General features: G+C 44.9%; 1 protein-coding gene across 1 annotated transcript in view; it reads left to right on the top strand.

Moving 5' to 3' along the window:
* The window catches only part of LOC146194661 (uncharacterized), a 207,804-nt gene that overhangs the window by 85,360 nt on the left and 101,613 nt on the right, over positions 1-20,831 (top strand). The window contains exons 2-3 of the mRNA XM_084597489.1: positions 3,859-4,170; positions 6,268-6,719. Coding sequence (XP_084453615.1) covers positions 3,859-4,170; positions 6,268-6,719 — 764 coding nt within the window. The remainder of the gene's footprint in view (positions 1-3,858; positions 4,171-6,267; positions 6,720-20,831) is intronic.

The raw sequence follows: 20,831 nt of genomic DNA on the forward strand, positions 1-20,831 counted from the left end.
TTTTCGCTGTTAAATACCGAAAAATTTTTGAAAACCGCATTTTCAACTTGAAATTCTCTTCAAACGCAATTTCTCGCACACCATAACTTACTATAATAAGAATCAACATATGTGCAGATCTTCTCGGGAGGCTTGCAGTTTTTTTTTTTTTTATCATTCATGTGTTTTTGCTTTGGTCAAAAACGTTCCTCATATATTTTCTGCACCACTTCTAAATACTCGGTATCATAGAGGACAAAACTGAGAACGTGTCTGTGCGTCGTAAAAATAAATAATTCTCATCTATGTTTTATAAATATATCTCGGAAAATTCCGCAGTTGCGGCAGAATCAATATTGACGGCCACGAAAGTTGGATTTAACAATCCTTTGATATTTGCACATTAAAGCTATTAACGGGCACATGAAATATTATAACTAAAGAATCTACTACATGTGTGACTAAAAGATCAGGTATTATATATTTTAGTGTTGCCTTGTCGTAGACGCTGTATTGCGGCATGGGCTACGGCTGAAAAAGAAAACTAAACAACTCGCTCTAAATCAAGTCAGAATGACGCAGCTAGTACAAAGCTCCGCGTACAAAGCACATTATGTTTCACTAATGAAAATATCTAATATTATCACTCAGGGATATCATAGCCGGACAATAACGTTAAACTTTCACGACAAACTTTCAAAGCCTCAAATAATAAGGGTGCGGAATAAATCTGTAACGCAAACAATGAACTTCCAAACAGCTAATATAAATGAATGTCCTGATTTTAATTAACCATTTGAAGTCATTACTTATGTGCAAACGTTCAGCAAAGTGATAATCACAGATGTTTTTTACAGAAAATACAATTTAGTACACGCAAAGTAGCCAGCATGCTCTTAGTTGTTTTTTCACTATTTCTTCTGAGACCCACGCTATATGTTCCACCTGCCGGGCTAGGCATACCATGCTTTTCTTAAGTCTCATAATCACTGATATTATGTAGTAATGTGGAATGCTTCGTAGAAGTAGTTTGATCATATTCTTGAATGTCTGTTAAAATTTATTTTGTACATATGCGTGTTATGCTAACGTGCTCTTTATAAATATCCTTTCACTGTGTATAATATGTAGTGCATTTCTTTCTCTTTTTTGTGTGCTTTTTCTTCTTTACAAATCGACCTCTGGCCAAGGCGAAAGAATGAGAAAGAAGCTGCCCAGCGTATCCTCTATTTAACAATGGCTGCCAGAAAGGGCGAATCTGGTGGTCCTCTCGTATTTACATTGCATAGTCTCCCCGTCAGCTAGCATTTTCACCGGCCTTACGTCGATGGATGACAGCACCTGATACGACGTAAAGCGGGCAAACTCAAACAGCGGCCAGCAGCCTCAAGCTTGGATGCAAGAAAATATTGCATGGTAAAAGAAAAAATGCATTCACGAAACAAAACAATAATGAAATTGCTCGGCTGTCGACCGTTCGTGGCAATCCTGTTTATGTCCGTTAAATACGGTGGCAGCAGCAATGGCGACGGCACTTATCAGGACCTCAGCGCGGGTGTTTAACCAGTCATTAGTGTAGTAAACCGCTGTCTAGCGCATTCATACCTTGCTCTTGCACAGCAAGAGCTCTTGTTTTTAGGTCGGCACTAGAGGGTGAAAAGAAAAACGGTACTGATGCTACGCCTTCATAGTTTTATATAAGAAAGTATCGTCAGGTGGTACTCAATCATGTTTGACATTGGTGCCCAGATCCATAAACGACAAAGTTCATTGTGACATTGTGACTGTTAGCGTTTCCTGCTTGTAATTACTGGTGACCGTCAGCACAGCTTTGCTGCTACCGGCAGACTTGTTGGACGCCGCCAAATAGCAGCTTCATGCACACGAGGTTTACACGCCACGCCCTTGTGCAGGTTGTAGTCTTGATTAACAGGCGAAATGGAATAAAGCTCGTAAACGGTGGAAGCCCCCAAACTCAACTCGGAACAGTGATGGCGGAGCCAGAGCAGCCTGGGCCGTGCCTTAAAACGAAGACAAGCGTCAGCAGGACGGACGCAGAGCTTCAGCGTCATTTTTGTTTGCCGGAAATGTGGCACTGGCTATAAAACGACCTAGACGAATACCCATGCCGGCGAAAGGCCATGTGGTGGTCTTCATTCGCTCACAGTCTAAGTGTAAATCTCACGCTGTCGCTACAATATCTGCTCTTTACCTTAAACGTGCAGGCAGTTTCGGATGGGGGAGGTGGGGGAGGGGGTATAAAAGACGCGCTTGCTCATAGAACAGGCGCAGAAACTCTCCATGGCAGGAGAAGTAACAATCGGACGGCGTAGAAACAACAATCCAGAAGCGGTAGCTCGAGAGTTGGCTAAAAAGCTACGAAGATATGAAGAGCGCCAGGTTAGACGAGCGGCTTTTCGCTTCGGGATATCCAGGCTTAACTTTAGCTAAGACACAGCTAATTTTTTCTTCCAGTTGAATTTGCATGCATTCAAATTTTATCATGTTATCTTTAAAGTGGTTGGAACACCAAGTTTTGAGGATTTATAAGTATGTTATGGTTTTTCTCTGTGTGACGTTACCCACAGCCAAACTCTTGAATGAACAAACCTTTTACATAAATCTTAATTCAGCTCCAAACAGCCGTTAATGATATTTCATCCGATCGATACGCATCGTTAGCACCATTTAATTTAATGACATATGAAGCTCATAAGTGTATCAGTGAATACTAGTGACGTCACATCACAGTAACGGGGCATACTATCAACGGCAGAACGACGCGCTATTTCTGCCAGCTGCTGCATTGGTGGTCAATATGAGCTGATCGTCAGGCGCCTCCGGTGGTGAATCGGCATCTGCGCCCGACCGAAATATCACCAGCGAGGCTACAATTTGACTTGGTTTTCTTTGTACTTTATTGGAGATTTGAATAAGCAAACCTAGACTACATTTCATATCCTCGAGTTTAGACACTCAGCTGAAGAGGGAAAAACAAAAAAATGCAGCATTTCGATATTTGAAATTATTTTAATAGAATTTATCACCAAAGTTCTGAAGTAGCCTTATTTGTGCAACAAAAACTAAATAACAGCAAAGAAATTGCATTCTTTTTACAGCCTTTAACTGGGCTCTATCCTACTTAGAATACAGTCATCTATGAATTAGCAAATTATCACGTTTCTTTAAGGGAATCATAATTTGTATTTATTTTTTCGGTCTGCGTTGCCGCGGGAAAAAACGAGAAAAAACTGTTATTTCCCAAAATTTCTCGTTTTTTTCTGAGCCCTGCTATCTCTATAAATTAAATTGGGCGTGATATACTTCCTGCTTCATGATTCTGTGAGTGCAGAGAAGGGCGACCCTTCTCAATGGCCAATACGGCACCTCTTTCTCAGGCCTCCGGCATCGTGTATTTGTAAAGCGAATAAAGTTATCCACGCATTGATCCTTTTCACTCATGGAACGCTATTTGTTTTTGTTTGCTTCAATAGGGTGTGAGGAGACCTGTGCCATTTTGTGGCTATGAAAAATCTAACTAACGTTTTTTTTTCCTCCGCCACATTCAACTTGCATTGACTTCAGCTCGAATCAGAAGGCATAGCGTATAAAACGTTTCCTGCAAACATTTTTGGCAACGATATGTAAGTCTTAGTGCTATCTGAGCGGTGTTCAGCATATTAAGACGACGTTGCTTTCCGTCATTTAGCTTAAGATGTCCCAACAAATCACTCAATCGAGTAAACATTTTGGGATTTTTCATTGTTAATTTTATTTCATTTCACCCTATAAAAATGCCGCGGAATATCCGCGTTCGGAACTCGGTAATCCCTTCTTACCGACACCTGTGTATCTGTCTTCCTGGGGCCTCTCCCTCAGGTGACTCTCAGGGCACAGGCGACGGTGACGCACCAGCGTAACCCGTGGTACCTGGCCCGTTTCCGGGGGCGCAGCGCGCTGCTGTCCACGGCGCAGCTTCTGGCCTCGCTGGCGCTGCTCACGGCGCCCCACTTCGCCTTGCTGCTGTGGGAGGCCTCGACGGGGCGACGGGGCCCCGCGCTCATCGCCTCGGCCACCACGGCTCTGCTGTGCTGGAGCCCCTGCGCGCACGCCTACGTGTACGGGGTGCGCAGTCGAGCTCTGCGCCAGACGTTCAAGGACCTGCTCAGGAGGCACGTCTACCGGCGACAGGTATGCAACTAGAGCCATTTCTGCTTCCTATAGTAAAGATTGCGATTCATGAAGAGCCACCAAGAGCACAAGGTACGTGCGAAGGTAACGGACACAGCCCGTGAAATTGTCTCCCGTTACTTTCCACGCGTTTATCCTGCTCAGTCCCGGAGTAGAACAGACCCAAACCGAGCTAAAACGTTGTTTCTTTAGGGCTATTGACACTATCTTGCACTGTACCGGTAAAAAAAATAGGCGCCGAACCCTTCTTGTATATACCTTTAAAAAGGTGTTGAAAGAATTCGTTCTAGGCACTTATATCTCTTAATTGCTCCAAGGCGAAAGCTTTTCCTGCGACTCTTCGCACGCATTTGCTGCTTTTGCACTCATTTTTTGTTTCACATTATTTTGAGCATTTCATAAGCTCTTGCAAGAGTGAAAAAAAAACTACAAACAAAAGGCAGGTTACTCAAAGCAGTAGAAAAAAGATATGCAGTAATCATTGTATCAAGAGTGCGGATCTATAAAAGCAAGCAATCGTTGATACCAGTGATAAAAAAAAAAAGACAGTGACTGCAACTGTGAATCTGATATTTCTTGAAAAAAAAAAGATTAAAGACTGCTACAGACAGCAACAAGTGACACATCATTCATCAATTTTTGGGGCATGTTGTTTCATATATTTCTAACGAATGGAGAAAAGTTTAAATTTGAACAAGTCACATTTATCAAGAAACGGTCTCATAGAGATGTCATAGTTAACCCTTTTAGAGAGGTGATAAGGTGGTTTTAAGTATAAATTTGTATCTGTCTTGAGGTAATTATGATTTTTGTTCCCTTTTCTCTTTTGTTTTTACTCTTTCTACATTGTTCTCTTTTGGTTGTTTGTCTCGTTTTTACTATTTTAATTTTGTTTTCCTATTTTAATCTTGACCGACAGTTTCTACCTTGTAACGCAATGACGAGAACAAACATTAAAGCTTTGCGATTTCTTTTGCAGGTTTGTTTTGCACAGTTCTGATATATTTTGCACAAGTTCTTCGTCCGTGGCTGTTTTGACGTCTGCACACCTTATCCGTGTCTTTGGCTAATTCGATGTCGAAGGGACGTTTTGGCTAAATTAAATAATTACTCCACATAAAAAAAAATGTTGCCCGAAGATATTTTTTCACTCTCTACATCATACAGCATTCTGTTACTCAGCAATCAATGAATTTCTCGACAGTTATGGTGTGATGCACTCCGTGGACCCACAGATCCCGTCCACATACCTGAACCAATCCATGATCTTGCCCTAAATGTTGAAATTATTCACAACAGCTAGAAATTGATCTCAGCACTGAGGAGATACTTTCTGGTGATGATGTTTAGGCTGCAATGAGAACGACATGACAAACGTCTCATGCGAACAGTGTGAACTGATACTAGTGCAGGTCGCGACTTTAGGCCACCCGCGCTTTAGAATCGTTGGGATCTACTGTTTGTCGTTGGTTGAATTTACTGAAGAATGCTGAAGTTCACTGCTCTCAACACAAATATGACAAAGCAACCAAGATAGCTCCACCTTGTCATTTCAGATCCTTTCAATATTATTTGTTATTGGCATTGTATTGATGGCCGGTTACGAGCACAGGCGCATTTAAAAAAAAGTAACAAAGAATAGCGTGAAAAAAGCGCTCAAGCGAATGTAAATTTTGGAAAGTTCAGTGCATCTCACTAGCTGCTTTGGTGCATCTGTGCCATGTGGCATTGTGAGAAAAATGCAAATTTAACTTTTTATTTCAGGCATATATAACACGGGCCTGTCATTGAGGTATGGTCGCTTGTGACTCCAGCCCAAAATACCGGACAACAGGAAAACTAGACAGCATGAGTATTATTTATTTACTTTTCAATGGAAAAGGTCGCGTCTAGATGTACGCTGTTCACACGGTTCATGCTGACAATTGTAGAAAAACGATCATGTGCATGTTGCCAGTAAGAGGAAAAATTATTGCACCTAACTCAAATAGTGCCGTGTCGTTGATAAATTCAAGAGCAGTCTTGGGTACTAAATGTTTCCAGGGCTCACGCGGGTTAAGGTCACTCAGTCCATGACGCACTCTTTGCGCGGCACAGGTGGGCCGCGAGGCGGCGCGTCGGGCGTCGACGGCCAACGGGACGCCCGGCCGGCCCAAGCTCATCCGGCGGTTCTCGGCGCCCGACGGTCTGGGTTCCTCCTCGTCGGCGGTTATGGTGACCAACGCCCGTAGGGTGCTCCCGCGGAGGGCGTCCGAGAAATGCATGCTCCTGCGCGCGGGCAGCAGCAACCCGATGGGCGGCGCCCTCTGTCCGGCGATGCCTTCGTCGGCGCCCTCTTCTCGTCGTTCCCTTCTCATGCTGGAACCGGCGACCAAGCCTAGCAGCCGGGCATCCGTGTTTCCCCTCATCCTAGAGAACGGCATCAGTGAAGAGGACGAGCGAGGCCCAACGACTGGATGTCTGCGGCCGGAGGACGAGGACGACGACGAGTCTCGATCACGATCAAGGTCACCGCCATCGATAGCCACGCCGGACTCGAATGACTCCAGGTCAGTGCTTTCTAGTGCTCTGCTGCAGCACAGCAGACTGATGAAACCTGAGAGCAAAATATGTATATACATGCGGCGCCGATATTGGCAGCCATGATGCAACGTAGTCCACTTGTATCGCCGTCATTCAGTCACCAGCACACTTTTCAATGCCTAGCGCTTGTGTCTGTCCCTTGTGTTCTTCCTGCAGTACAAAACGTATAGGTCTGTGGTACTGATATTAAAGATCATTGCATAACAGGTGAGTAAGAACATGAGATGCACAATGTTTCGCGTCGCAGCGCGCAGTGCCAGTGGTTGCCAGGCTACTTGTCAACAAATGAATGCTCTGAATTGAGCCAATTTAGCTTGTGGAGGTTCCAGCGCGGTCAGCGCCAACCGCTATTTCCTACCGCACATGTGGAGACGGGAAGGAGCACACCGAGGAATGGACTGACAACCTGGGCATGTTAGAGAATAGACATCGAGTCATGCTGTATATTGGGGATCTCCACAGGCTTGCTGCTGGCTTTGCAGCACTGGCGGTGTGCGAGCGAATTCACGTGCAGCGACGTCACCTTGGATGTTCCGCTTGTCGTCGTGTTTCCATCCGTCCGCTTGTATTGCCGTCGTTCTGTCGCCTCTCTCCAGAACACCTTTTTATTAAAAGCCTTCGCGGCCGACAGTGACGAGAGAGAAAAAGGTTTAGCAGGGCCGCCCGCGTGATGACGCGGGCTCTGTAGCTCGGTATTCAAATTGTTCCTGCATGATATGTCTCACGTAGGCCACGTTTTCCGCGTTCCACAAAAAGTGCTGGAAAATAAAGAAAACGCGTCCCAGAGCGCTGGTGCATTTCTGTCGTGCTGCCCTCAAGCATGCAATGCATGAATATGGTCAGCTGCAGTGTCTCTGTGGCCACGAGGAAGCGACAGGTCGTTACGCCGGTTGTAAATATTTGGGCATCCAGTCCGTACCACACAACTGCGTAGATGCGTACAACTAGCCCATCATTTCTCAGGCTAAAAACCGTTCAAATCTTGAAAGAAAGCAGTACACACGATCCACATGCGAATAATTCTATAAAGGAGTAAAAAGGGAGTAATATATCCTCTAGTGCCCTTTCTGACAGAAAAAGTGCATGCTGTCCAAGCCCCAGGCCAGATTTTCATCACTAAGTATGCGGAAAACCTAATGTCGGCAACGAAAACAGATTCTCACTTCAAAACTTGCAAAGCTCTCGCAGCAATAAAATATTTTATCGGAGGTTTCAATCGGCTCCTAATACTGCCCACAAGATTTCTACTGCCACGTTTAAATTTATTTTGGTTACTAATTAGATCAAATGGATCTTCTCCAAGATGGTAATATGCCTCTGTTGAAAACAGCATAGCATTTCGCATAAAAATTGGCATAAAAATATTTTCAAGCACTGCAGAGATCTGCAGTGCTTGAAAATATTACGCGCACCCTTTCTTATTACGCGCACCTTGCTTTGGGACGTTAAACCCCACAAACCAACCAACCAACCTTTCTATAAGCTATAAGCCACAAACGTATAGTTAGTATAGCACCCTGTCGCTTCCCCCGTGGCCACCAGCACACTGCAGCCGAGCTGGGTGATCCATCACATCTCTGAGAGCAGCATGATAACAATGTCGATGCACCCCGTTCATTGTTTTTCTTAAGACCCGAGAATTATTTGCAATGCGAATTAAGAAATTCCGTGAATAGTAGAGTAGAAAACAATTTTTTACAGGTGTATGAAGCTGTTCTACAACGTTTCCAATCAGCATTATTGTTTTCCGTCAATATTTACTTAATTTAGTAAATAAGCATAATGATTAAGTGAAGTAAAGAGAAGATCAAATAGCTTGACCTCTACCATGCAGCATCTGAGTCCCCCTTTCTTTTACGTGGGACACACTGTATTGAAGTATATATGTCTAATCTGGCACAATTGTGTCATTTGCAATGCATTTCCAATTAGCAACTTCATTCAGGGAAAAGATAGTGCAAATGCTACTAACGTGCATCTGGTTTGAGTTTTGTTTTCGTACAACATGAATGGATTGGTGAGACAGCAGCGGTACACTTCTCTTCGCGGGATTATACACGGCTCGCCCCAATCTTTCGTCAGCCAAACTGATTCTAGTGACCGTTAGGGCATGAGAAAACGAGGTGGAAGAGACATGAAATTCAAATTAAATCATAATATCATGATACTCTCTCAATGTAACGACGGAGCGCCACACCACCAGACACACACAGTTCAATAAAGCTTGCCTTCATGTGTATCCGTCACGGTTGCGGTTATTCAAGAATGGCGACTCGCGTTTAAGTTGGAAACTATAAATAAGCAAATATTTAGTTTGGAAAATACGCTGGGTACATATGGTCTGGGCATACCACTAATACGTGAGCAATGTGTAGTTAGAGTGTAGTTAGTGTGCACAGATGTGTAGGTAGTGTGCAAACATCCATGCAGTATTGCTTCTTGTGGTTTCTTAATGGAAAACTGTCTCAATGCGCCGGCGAAAGATTTCTTGAGATAACGGAATATTTTTTGTCTCGTGTACCGATCCTTATAGACCGACGTTCGTGGCGCCACTGCAAAGTAGAGCAGATTTACCGAAATGAAAGCAGACACATAAGGATGATATCGCGTTCTGTAGTAAACAGCCAGAACGCCTTAGATTTACATTTGCGATCGGTATCGGAATGGTTTGGCGATGGTGATCGCTTTGTCTTGTAATGCGTTCCTGTTTTCTAATCGGGAAGGCCCCACCATAAGGCATGATCCCTCTGTGGACTGCAGCCGCATTTAGGACACCTGGGTACGCGCATTTTGCTGTTGTTTCTTCGTATAGCAATCTTTGACTAGTGAAGCACTGATCATATTTTGCTTGGGGCAGGAACATCTTCTATTGCGCTTGCTTTTAGCGCGATTATACACGGTTCTCGCTAATCTTTCCTCTGCCAAACTCATTCTAATGACCGTTAGAGCATGATAAAATAACGAGGGGAAAGAAACATGAAATTCAATTTAATTGGCAGTAAGCAGTGCAATACGTCGCACAGCTCTGTCTTCTCTACGAACTTAGGGGTCTGACAGCTAATTAGTGTCTGGTATAAATAGGGATTAGCGTCTGCAAAAAAATATTTCAGCGCAGATAAAATAAACGCGTTGAGAAGGCGAATAGTGCGCGCACAAACGGTGTTGTGTTTGCACAATCGTCCCCTCCTCGAGATTATCAGCCGTTGTAATTTTGGCACACGGCATTGTGCCCACGTAATCACTATTCTTTACAGCAGACAGTACACCGACCGTTAATCGGTATTTTGCCTATCAATGTGGGCAAAAGCGTCTGCACGCTGCCGCAGTGTAGACAAGTGCTTCATAAAGCCTTGGAATGTCTCTTCAGCATCGAGACTTCTTCCCACCTAAGGAAGAATTCGACTTCCTAGACAATGTCTCCTACAGGCAGATACGAATACCTTTCGGAATCTTGGTAGCCTACACCACGTGCACCCAATATTATGAGTGTTCGAGTGGGAAGGTTCACCCGTACTCTTACACATCAGAGAGGTTGTGGGACCAAGGCGAACAGTCTACAGACGTAAAACACATCTTTTGAGCAGAGGGAGGCGTTGCTCTGCCGCGATAACCTGGAAGACCAGTCGTCCTCATCCACAATGTCTGCAGAGTAGCTCAATGCCGTGGAGCAAAAAATTAATGATACCCGCTATCATAAGCTGAAGCAAACCCCTTTTTTTTATTTCGTAAAGTTAGTGCTCCCAATCAACATCTGAAAATGACAAAACAAACCACCAGAAAAACCGATAGTAAGCCAGGTGTAGCTTTGATGTTGTCAGTTAAAAGCCCATATGATAATAAAGGGAAATACATTGTACAACAAAAACTGAAACAAAAGTTTATAAAACATGAGTGACAGGACTTCGACGGGAGTGTCGATTCACTATTCATGTATTATAAAAACGATGAAAGCACAAAACAGCACACGAGATGTTCTCGGTATATCTAATTAAAAGACACGGCAAGACATTTTTGTAGCGAGAGCTAATTTGGCAAGTATCGCCATTTCGCCATGCCTGCCCCTGCCTGTCCAAAGAGCGAAGAAAGAGGAATAAAAAGAAGAAGACAGATAACTTGGTAGTTGTTAGAGGCGAACGACAACAGGGAGGTGCTAGGATAAAAGGTTCGTTCGAACGTTGTGACGGCGGTGTGCCCCGCAGTTCGACGTAGAGACGATGTCATACCATTAGAAGTCCTCTACACCCGAATGAGAATGATCAACGACGAGACACAAGGGGTGCTCATACGTGAAGGGATTGCCCTGTGGCATAAGTAAAGCTAAAACCATTGAGTAAACTACTAAGCGCAAGAGCCATGTCTTTACTTTGATGCCGAACCTAAGCAAGGCCATACAGATTGCTTTCGCGCAACTGCAGGTTTAACAACAAGCTAAAACATAGCTAATTGTTTTTTTCATTTCTAATAGTACTCTCAAAACGTTCAATAATTACACATATAAAGAGAGAGGCAGCCCAGCAAAGCATTCATAGGTTAAACGCTAATGCAAGATAACGGAAAGGAAAATGAATGATAAGAAAAGAGCATCTTTTTTAAAGTAAAATGGGTATTGTTCAAAACCGCATAACAAATCGACATGAGCTGAGTGTTCAAACATCGAAGTCGTCGGTCCTAGGTGCGAAGTAAAAAAAGAAGAGCTGTGAGGACAGAGAATGCCAGGCGATGTGGGAAGGCGGCGCAAATAATACGACGAGAGTAGCCGATAACTGCATAACAGGGAAGGACAAAGCTCATAGAATAGAAGCGGAAGAAGCAGCGGTAAGAAAATTAGCCGCTATATTGCGTTAACGTTATATTGCGTTAACCATGAATAGCTAAAGAAACACTAGGAATGCTACAAAGCTGTGCAGCACAACATACATGAATACGGCAGTAAGAGGGAGCGATACACAGAAAAGGAGGATAGATGAAGTAAACAGGAGCAGTCGCCAAGAAAAGACGCGCCTCAATAAATGAGACGAGGAGGAAAAACGACCCAAACCAGATAATTAAATCTACTAAAGAAAAGGGTGTGGTTTTGTTGGTGGTGTTAACATTCCAAAGGAACTCAGACCATGAAAGACAGCGTAGTGAAGGGCTCTGGAAATTTCCACCTGGGGTTCCTTGGCGTGCACTGACATCGCATAGCACACAGAAGTACGTCTTGCCTTTCGCCTCCGCCGCGGCCGGGATTCGACCCTCCATAAAAAGAAACGAAACGAGCAAAAAGAAACGGGTGGCAAAAGAACCAGACTGTAGAGGATAAAGACAAATTATTTCTGAGCAGGAAGAGAGCTGGCCAGAACAAAGGAATGGCGGTGCGAACATGCCAGTCACACTACGGCGGCACTAGGGGGATAAGGAATGGGATCATCTGCCCTCCTCCAGTGCCCGCAGCAGCGGAGCCAGGGAGGGCCCCGTGCCGGGCTGACCTTGGCAGGGCTCAGTCGCGCCACAGCCCGACGCGTGCAGCTGTTCGTCCTCACCGGCGCGGACGGAGGGGGAGAAGCAGGCGCCTTTCGGAGGTTGGGAACAAAGAGAGCAGTGGATGCTCTGTTCTGGCGTACAAATATAAACACACCGCCGAGATTGCCGCAGCCAGAGCCGATGTTTTTGGCAAGCGAGCCGCCGTCTACCTCGGAGAGCTCACAACGGCTCGTCAGTATCGTTGTGGCGTGACTGCACAGTAGGGGCCGTGGGAAGATCGGCGCGCAAAAGGAAATGAGGTAGATCGGGCCACCACTACGGTCGCCATTCCTGCCCCTTTGTCGCCACCGTTTTGTGTCAGGGATTTCAACACGTGTTTTACTGAACTAGTCTAGAAAGAAGGAAACGTTATTCGATTCAGTCTTAAATTGCTTCTCGCACTTATGGTCGTTGTTACCGCCCCAGTTTCATGCACAATGAGTGCATATCACCCTATTTCCGATTTTAGAGAGGCTTATGGTAGCGCTTATCCTGGATTGAAATTGTCTAGCATAAATTTTGCCAAAACGAAATCGGAGGCAGAGGTAAATTTTTTTGTGATAATGCAAAGGGGAACAGAGAAAATTATGAAAGGTGGCCATATGAGCAGATCAAGTCGAGTTGCTCAAGAAACGAAGTAGTTAAAGAACTGAGCGCAGCTTCATAAAAAGAACTCCACTAAGATGGATAGATGAAGATGGTTTCCTTGCTATTCTTCTTGAAAACAGCGTGCCCAACAGGGCTGAAAACGGACAGCAAAGACCTTAAGCGATTCGTTCGGGCTCTTTCTGTGGAAACACCGCATGACAGTTAGCTGATTTGAAGGCACATTAACTGGAAACCTACCGAAAGCCAAGACAATCACAGGACATCGCAGATGACTATGAGCAATCTTGCACGGATATTTTACTGTCTGTTCAGTCATGACAGTTTCGTGATGACGTTTTAGGGATAGGTAGACGAGACTTGACATTGACGACATCCTTCTGATGGCTCGTGAAAAGACGAGCGATCTGATAATGAAGAGATCGAATAAAGATAACTGGTTGTCTTCGCAGGCGATCGGCTCTGAAAATGCGAATAGCGTTTTGTGCGTTTCTCTTTGCGGGTTGGCTCTGGCGTCTAAAGAAGAGCGGTGTGAGGTCTCAGGTTGTTGGCTTTCCTTATAGCTCATGTATGATTTCGACACATAAAGCACACAATTTACCAAATCCTTTTAGACGACTGTTACTGTCTGTGGTGCCTTCGCCTCTACTTATAGGGCAAGATACGGTGTATTTTGTGTTGCTGATAACAACGCCTTTAACGGCAAAATGAACGTTAACGGTATCGGTAACCCATGGACCGTAGTGAGACAAGCTGCATCTACGAGGCTTCTTTTCGCCTGCATCGAAACGCTGCGGGGAACCGAGGAGTACTCGGCAGCGGGGTAGCTTTGGCACTGAAGCACGTCTTTTGCCCTTTCTAGAGTAGACTGGGCACGCTGCATTCGTTCTCTGATAGAGTGCCTTTAATTGTGAAACTAACTTATTTGTAGGAAAATCTTCAGCTTTATATTCTCTAAACTCGAAATATGTTTTGTAAAGGAGCGATGCTGAGCTGGGCAGAGGCAACTTCAATTTTTTGTGCGTGCTGAGAGCTTGTGCATAGGAGCTTGGGTTAATTATGAGGAACCAAGTCTAATTTTTTATGTCTAGTTCATCTGAATATTCAGCGACTTGCGTCGCCTTTTCTCGCCATTAGCAACCACCGCTCCATTCGGCAGATATTTTGAAGCTTTTAGGTCAGAAAGGTACGGATTCACAAGAGATTCTGCGCAAAACGGTGATTAACATAGCGAACTGTTCCTCATTTCTCACGTGCTTACTATTTACTCCGTACGGCCGTAGAAAATCAATATGATGTACACAGAATTGGAGATTCTTGAGGTGATTTTTAGCGTCCAGACCACGGGGCACGAGCAGGCGGCCGAGCAGATTAGAAACACTTGACCAGATTGCTTGGGCTTTAGGGCCTTTGTTTCATAGTTAACTCGCTTCGGCTGTAAAATATTAGCTATGAAAGCCGCCACTAGATAGTTCTTATGCCAACTACTCAGAAGTGGGGAGTCGATAAATAAGAGCCTCTTTAGAATCACAGAACATTACTTTCCCGAAATCCGTGATGGAAGAGCTGAGGACAAAAATAAAAATAAATATAATTGTGTTGTAAGATAGGGGTTTATGGAGGTACTCAGACTTGGCAGGTCAGCGATAGCGAACACAGTCAGGTTCAACACGCGCAGCGATCACGATGCCACTGACTGGAACGTTCCCCGTGCACGTTTTCCTATTCACAATTACCCGCGAACCGCGCCGGGGTGGCGCAGTGGTTACGACGCTCGACTACTGTTCCCAAGGACGCGGGATCGAATCCCGGCCTCGGCGGCCGCTTTTCGGTGGAGGCGAAAAGCGGCCGTCGAAACGCGGAGGCATAAATTGAGGGGCTGGAGGAAGGGATTCAGCTTCCTGTTCTTGAATAATCTGGCGCAAACTGGGAGCTATGTTTGATGAAGGCTCTTTATAGCAGGACATAAGGGATAGGTGTCCAACAACTTCTTCCCGAATGAAGCTCTTGATTTGTGGCAGGAACGCAGAATGTTCACCTGCATCTGTCAGGCCAGCAAGCGACTCAATGTGCTTGGTGTTCGCGCGAGTTATGGCCCTTTGTTTGCGCAGTTCATCAAAACTTTGACACAGTGTGACAACTTCCGCGACGGCGCGGATATCTCGAGCTGTCAGCATCTGAAAAGCGTCGTCATCGATGCCTTGCAAAATGTGCTTGATCCTGTCGGCCTCTGACATCTGTGTGTTCACGCGCTTAAGTCGACGACGTCCTCGATGTAACTCGTACATTCTCGCCAACCTACTGAGGGGCGCACGCAAGCGCTGTTAAGGGCGGAGTTTCCTCACAGGCCGAAAAGTTCAGAGAAGCTGGCTTTGAGCACGGACCATGATGGAATGTCCGCTTCATGGTTCCGAAACCACAGATTTGCTACGCCGGTGAGATATAAAATTACGTTGCTTAGCTTAGTTTCCGCGTGCCACTTTTTGTAAGCGCTCACCCGCTCATAGGATGTGAGCCAGTCCTCGACGTCATAGTCGTCAGTGCCGCTGAAGACGGCGGGGTCTCGCTTGCAGAGGGAGCTGGGACAGATGATGGGTGAGCCAACTTGTACGGCTTAGGGGTTGCTTTCTTCAGGCATCGCAAGAGGTGGTAACGTGCGGCTGTGGAGTTCCAGGTCGAGAGGATAGATCTAACCCCGCACCTCCATCAAATGTAAGATTGGGGTTTATTGAGGTAGTTAGACTGGGCAGATCAGCGACAGCACAGTCAGGTGCACCATGCCCAGCGATCACAATGCCACTGACTGGAACGTTCCCCATGCACTTTTTCTTCTTCACAGTGCGTTTTCCGCGATGCGTGACACGTTAGTAAAACGAGGCCTGTTGTTCTTTAACAAACATAAGAACAATTATTACTGTGACCATATCAAGTGTGATAGACTGTTGCGCCAAAAACTAAAAGGCCAAACAGTGTACTTCATTTATTATTATGGTTCATTTTAAAATAATTTCAGATTTATCCACGCCTCACATTCACTTCGAATTCATGCAGGAAATGTAAGGAACTCCGGTACAAATTATTCGCCCTGCTTACTCTGAAATGTGCTGTTTTTTTTTTTTTCATTCTAACGGATGTTCTGCCAATTGTGTTAAAGAATATATGAGCCGCTTTGTTTTTTATGAGAACTTGGCTAAACATACTGAAAATTCCGAAGCGAATATTTAATCGGCTGCTATTTCGTCGCTGCCTCTTATCTAGACTTCAGATGTTTATCGTATAAAAAGAAACAATGCTTGCATACGTTTCTGGTCCTAGAAACACTATACTTCGAAATGAAAAAAATTATGAGGGTGAAAGGCGAAAGTAGTGAAAGGCGAAAGCCTGCGATTTCTCATCTTGTCCAGCGCTCCTGCCATCTGAAATCCCACACTTGAACGCGCGCAAAGGAACGCCACGCGACCGGAGCTATGGCGTACCATCCAAACGCACACTTGTCGGAGAAAGTGACAGATACGGCGCCTTTCCTCCAGAAGTGTCATCTTGTCTAGCGTTCCTGCCATCTGCAATCCGACACTTGATCTCGCGCCAAGGAACGTCACGCGACTGCCGCCGCAAAAGTGGGACACACTTTGTCCACGGCAGTTTGAGCCATTAAAGGCTTCCACCTTAAAAAAGCAGCAGACATAGGACAGAGGCAGGCGATGATACAGTGAGATACTTGCAACTTTGTCGTTGCCTGCATCTTTCCTGTGTCTGCAGCGGTTTTAATTTTCAAATATGTCACCAACTTGTATACATATCTACCCTCCTAAACCGGTGCATAACAGCCGTGTATGAAGTTCACTACACATATGAGGGCATGTTGGTACATGCATAAATGATCAGCACACGTCGATGTCCGAAGCGCAGGGTCATTGGGTTTGACTCCTCGACGTGTAATATTAGGGTGACAGTGTTGCCATTATTCCTCCAATGCATTTTAGCCCATGTTGGTGACCCTTTTTCTCAAGATCTCCTGGGGTTAGAACATTCACCTTGGTATGTACACAGCACTCTGAGGTAGTGCTAGTGAACGGGGATTATTATTTTCCGAACGCTGGATTTTTTTACTAGGCCTACCAAATTTTAGACCCAAAATCTGCACCAAATATTCTTTAAAATGATATTCCCTGCACTAACTTTCATAATTCTAGTTCAGTAGACTCCCTGTAGTCTTAACTCATTACTCCCAAAGTTATATCTGCCTATCACTTGTAGTTCCTGAAAAAAGGGTCAAATGCAGCAAAATTTCATGTTTTGAGATAATTGCCTTTAAAGTGAAAAAATAGCATTCTTACAATGCTAACTCCAGAAATACATACTGATGAATTTTTTTCAATAGCCACCAGCACCGAATTTTTATCTGTTCTAGGCCGTCATTGCACACGCCACCGCTGGTAGTGGACGACGGCTGTTGTTGCGGCGCGCGTCTTTCTTTCCTTCTTCCTCTTCTTTCTTCTCTATATTCTCTTCTATCTCCACGAGGCAGCGGAAGTGGCTCAGCCACAGAGCCAGTAGCAGGGCCGTGCATTTTCTTTTCCTTCTTCCTACAGCCACAACAACAACAACCCCCTTTGTGGCCTGTCGTGTAGCCCTCACTACGAAGGGTAGTCGCCGTCAATCAGCTTCACATAACCAGTGGATTGTTAATCACCCTGCAGAAATTTCGAATAATCTGAAATGCCAACTCGAGCCATGTTGCTCGACGCCAGGTGGTCGAAATTACTCCGTAGCCTACCACTACGGCTCCTCTTTCTCTCTTTCCACTTTAACTCCCACCTTCCTCCCTTCCCTTACGGCGTGGTTCAGGTGCCCACTTACAAGTGTGACAGATACTGTGCCTTTCGCTTCCTGTGAACCAATTATTATTATTATTATTATTAGATATCTGGGAGAACGTGTCAGCATCTCCTTGTCGGGCAGCATCTTCATACAGCTGGAAGTCCTCACCGCATGCTTTACATGAGCAGTTTTCGGTGACGGCAAACGAAAGAAGGCTAATGAATGTCAATTAGGCCATAGCTACGGTCTCAAGATTTGCCAATATGGTCTCCCTGCGTCTCATCGAACTTGAAAGCTTCGATGAAGATGCGCGTGGTGACCGTGGCGTCCGCCGCTGGAATGTGTTGTGGGTTTGGTGTCATTGCTCATTGTTTCATGCCCCTTCCAGTGAAAGCGCAGTCTCCTAAACAACTTCTTGTCTTCGTCATTGGATTAGCGGCAAATATCCAGCTTAAAAAAAAAGATAATGTCAGTTGCCCACGAAACACGCCGAAGCGCGAACAAAATGCCGTGAGTCCCGAGCAATCCGGCTGCATCTCATTATTTGCTTGGCTGAATAAATGTGCTAGCTAGCTTTCAATGTTGTCAGATCACTGACAACCATCCCGCTAAATATGTAAAAAATAGACGCTGAAAGCCGTTTCTTTTTTAGATTAGGAGAGGCAAATGTCTCAAGAGAGGTGTCAAAAGGAGACGTGGCTCGCCGCCTCGTTGGTTTTGAAGAATGTAGGTTTCGGAGTAAATATTTCGCGTGCCAGTAAATGAAGGACTGGATGGAACTTGTAAAGGATAGAATAGGGTTTTGATTTGCTGAAAAATAAAAAAATCAATTTTTTTTTCTTCAAACTTTGCCTACCCTGTTCCCTTAAGTCGATCGCCTAAAAAGTACCTTTCTAGCGGCACGACCTCGAGCCTGACAACCTTGAATGCTTTTACCCGCTGTCGGGTCTAAGAAACAAAACTTCCACACCGGAGTATCAATTCCACGACCTACTGTTGGTCGTGATCAATTCCTTGCGATGCCGGTTTCTATAAACGTTTAACAAACGGTTTGCTTTTGCGCTTCCTCTTTTTTGTTGATGTCCATATGCGCCATCTTACTTTCACATCTGAGCGTCGTAAGATTCGCGCTTGGGTGAAACACAATCGCTTTTCTTGATGAACTTTTCTTTTACGACTAAGCACATTCTATTTACAGTGGACAATTGTCCGGTATCGTAATGCTGCTGTCCCGCGCATTCCTTTCCCAAACATTGTTGTAACTGCAGATTTACATGACCGCGCCAATTCTACACGCCAGCAAATGTGTTTCTGAAGCTGAAGCAATAATCGATATTGAATGCATCTTGTAAAGAATTCGTATAATATCGGTTATTTAAAACACTCCGGGCGTGGCCTGAAAAACTACGCAAGAATATTTTTTTGGGTGCTTTCAAATATTTTTAGCGAAAGGCATTATCCTTTTTCTTTTGCGGCAGTCAATAATTCAATGAGTTTTCTTCTTTCTAGCTGAGAGCTGAAGTTCATTTAGTATTCTTAACTGTCGCTTCTACTGCTCTAAACCTCATCATGCTATAATCAAGTGTCTCTTGCGTCTCCTGCGTCTCCTAAAGGGTCTATTTATTTATTTTTCATATTTTCAGTCGCCGAAGCATTGAAGAGGAGAGTGCAATACAGTGATGATAGAAATAAAATGAATACGCGGTGACATCTCCTAAAGCAATGGACCTTTGCTACACAGCACATTAGATAATCAGTATTAATAACCAAATTATTGCAATATTTAAAAAAATAATAAATCATTCAGAAAGACGTAATTATAGAAACAAATACCTGAGAATAAAAATAAAAATACTTGATAATAAGCACAGTTCGAACAGGTTGTTTAACAGGAAAAAAAACAAAATGGCACACATCCAGTGAAAATAAAACAAAGTAGAAATCTAACTACATATTGTCGTGACCCTAAGAGTCTCAAACGAGCGGACGCAGAGCGACGTGCAGGAAGACCCAAGAAACGTCCTGCAAACGTTCACAAAGTGTTCTTCGAACAATGTCCGGCGCGAGCTCTCTCCACGCGCCGTCGAAGAGAGCCCGCGCGGTGCTAAGCATGTGACATTATCTCTCTCCCCCTCCCCTTCCCCCTAAAAAAAAAAGTATCGCCTCGATGCGGAAATAGTTATGTACAAAAAAAAAAACGAAAGAAAAATAACCACACAATCATAGCACAAAGAAGCAGTACACAGCCTGAGTAAGGGGGCACATGGATAACTGGTAAACACAGCGTCGATGACGCTCAGTCCCGCGAAAAGTAATGCTTGAGTCTCACCATGTGCACGTCTTCAGGACGCTGATGCCTATGAGCCACTGTCAAATTTCCGTCAGGCACAACTTAGTAGTTCACGTTGCTTAGGCGACGGAGAACTTTGTACGCTCCAAAATACCGATGCAGGAGCTTTTCACACAGGCCATTGCGATGCACCGGTGTTCACACCCACACCTGCTCACCCGGTTGGTAGTGCACGTTCCTGTTGTGAAGGTTGTAATGCCAGGCATCGGCAGCTTGTTGTCCCTTGATATGCAAGCGGTCTAGCTGGCTTTCTTGTTCTGCTTGTTCCACCAATTGGCCATCGTCACCACATTGTAGAATGGCGTCTAACATCATGCCCACCCCCCTACCACACACGACACGGAACGGGTAAAACGGGTTGTTTCCCGCCTCGTGGTATTGTGCACGAAGGTGATTTAAGGCCGCATTTTGTCCCAAGTCTTTTGCTCAACATCGACGTACATTAAAATCGTGTCTGCCATGGTTTATTGAGCCGTTTGGTTAGGCCATTAGTTTTCGGATGCTAGGCGGTAGTTTTTCGATGTTCAGTATGGCTCAGTGTCACGATATCCCTTAAGCGCTGAGCTGTGAATACCTTTCCCTGGTCAATGATGATGGTCGACGGGGCGCCATGCCGAAGAACAATTTCGTGCATAAAGAACTTATCCAGTTCGGCCGCAGATCGCGCGCAAGAGCCTTCGTCTCGGCGAAGCGGGTCAATTAGTCCGTGGCAACTATGATCCACTTGTGGCCGGTCGATGACAGAGGAAAAGACCCAAGGAGGTCTATGCCCACTTTGTCTAATGGTATCTGTGGGGGC

This window comes from Amblyomma maculatum, chromosome 3 (assembly GCF_055883805.1).
Source record: "Amblyomma maculatum isolate TAMU_Amacu chromosome 3, ASM5588380v1, whole genome shotgun sequence".
NCBI lineage: Eukaryota > Metazoa > Arthropoda > Arachnida > Ixodida > Ixodidae > Amblyomma > Amblyomma maculatum.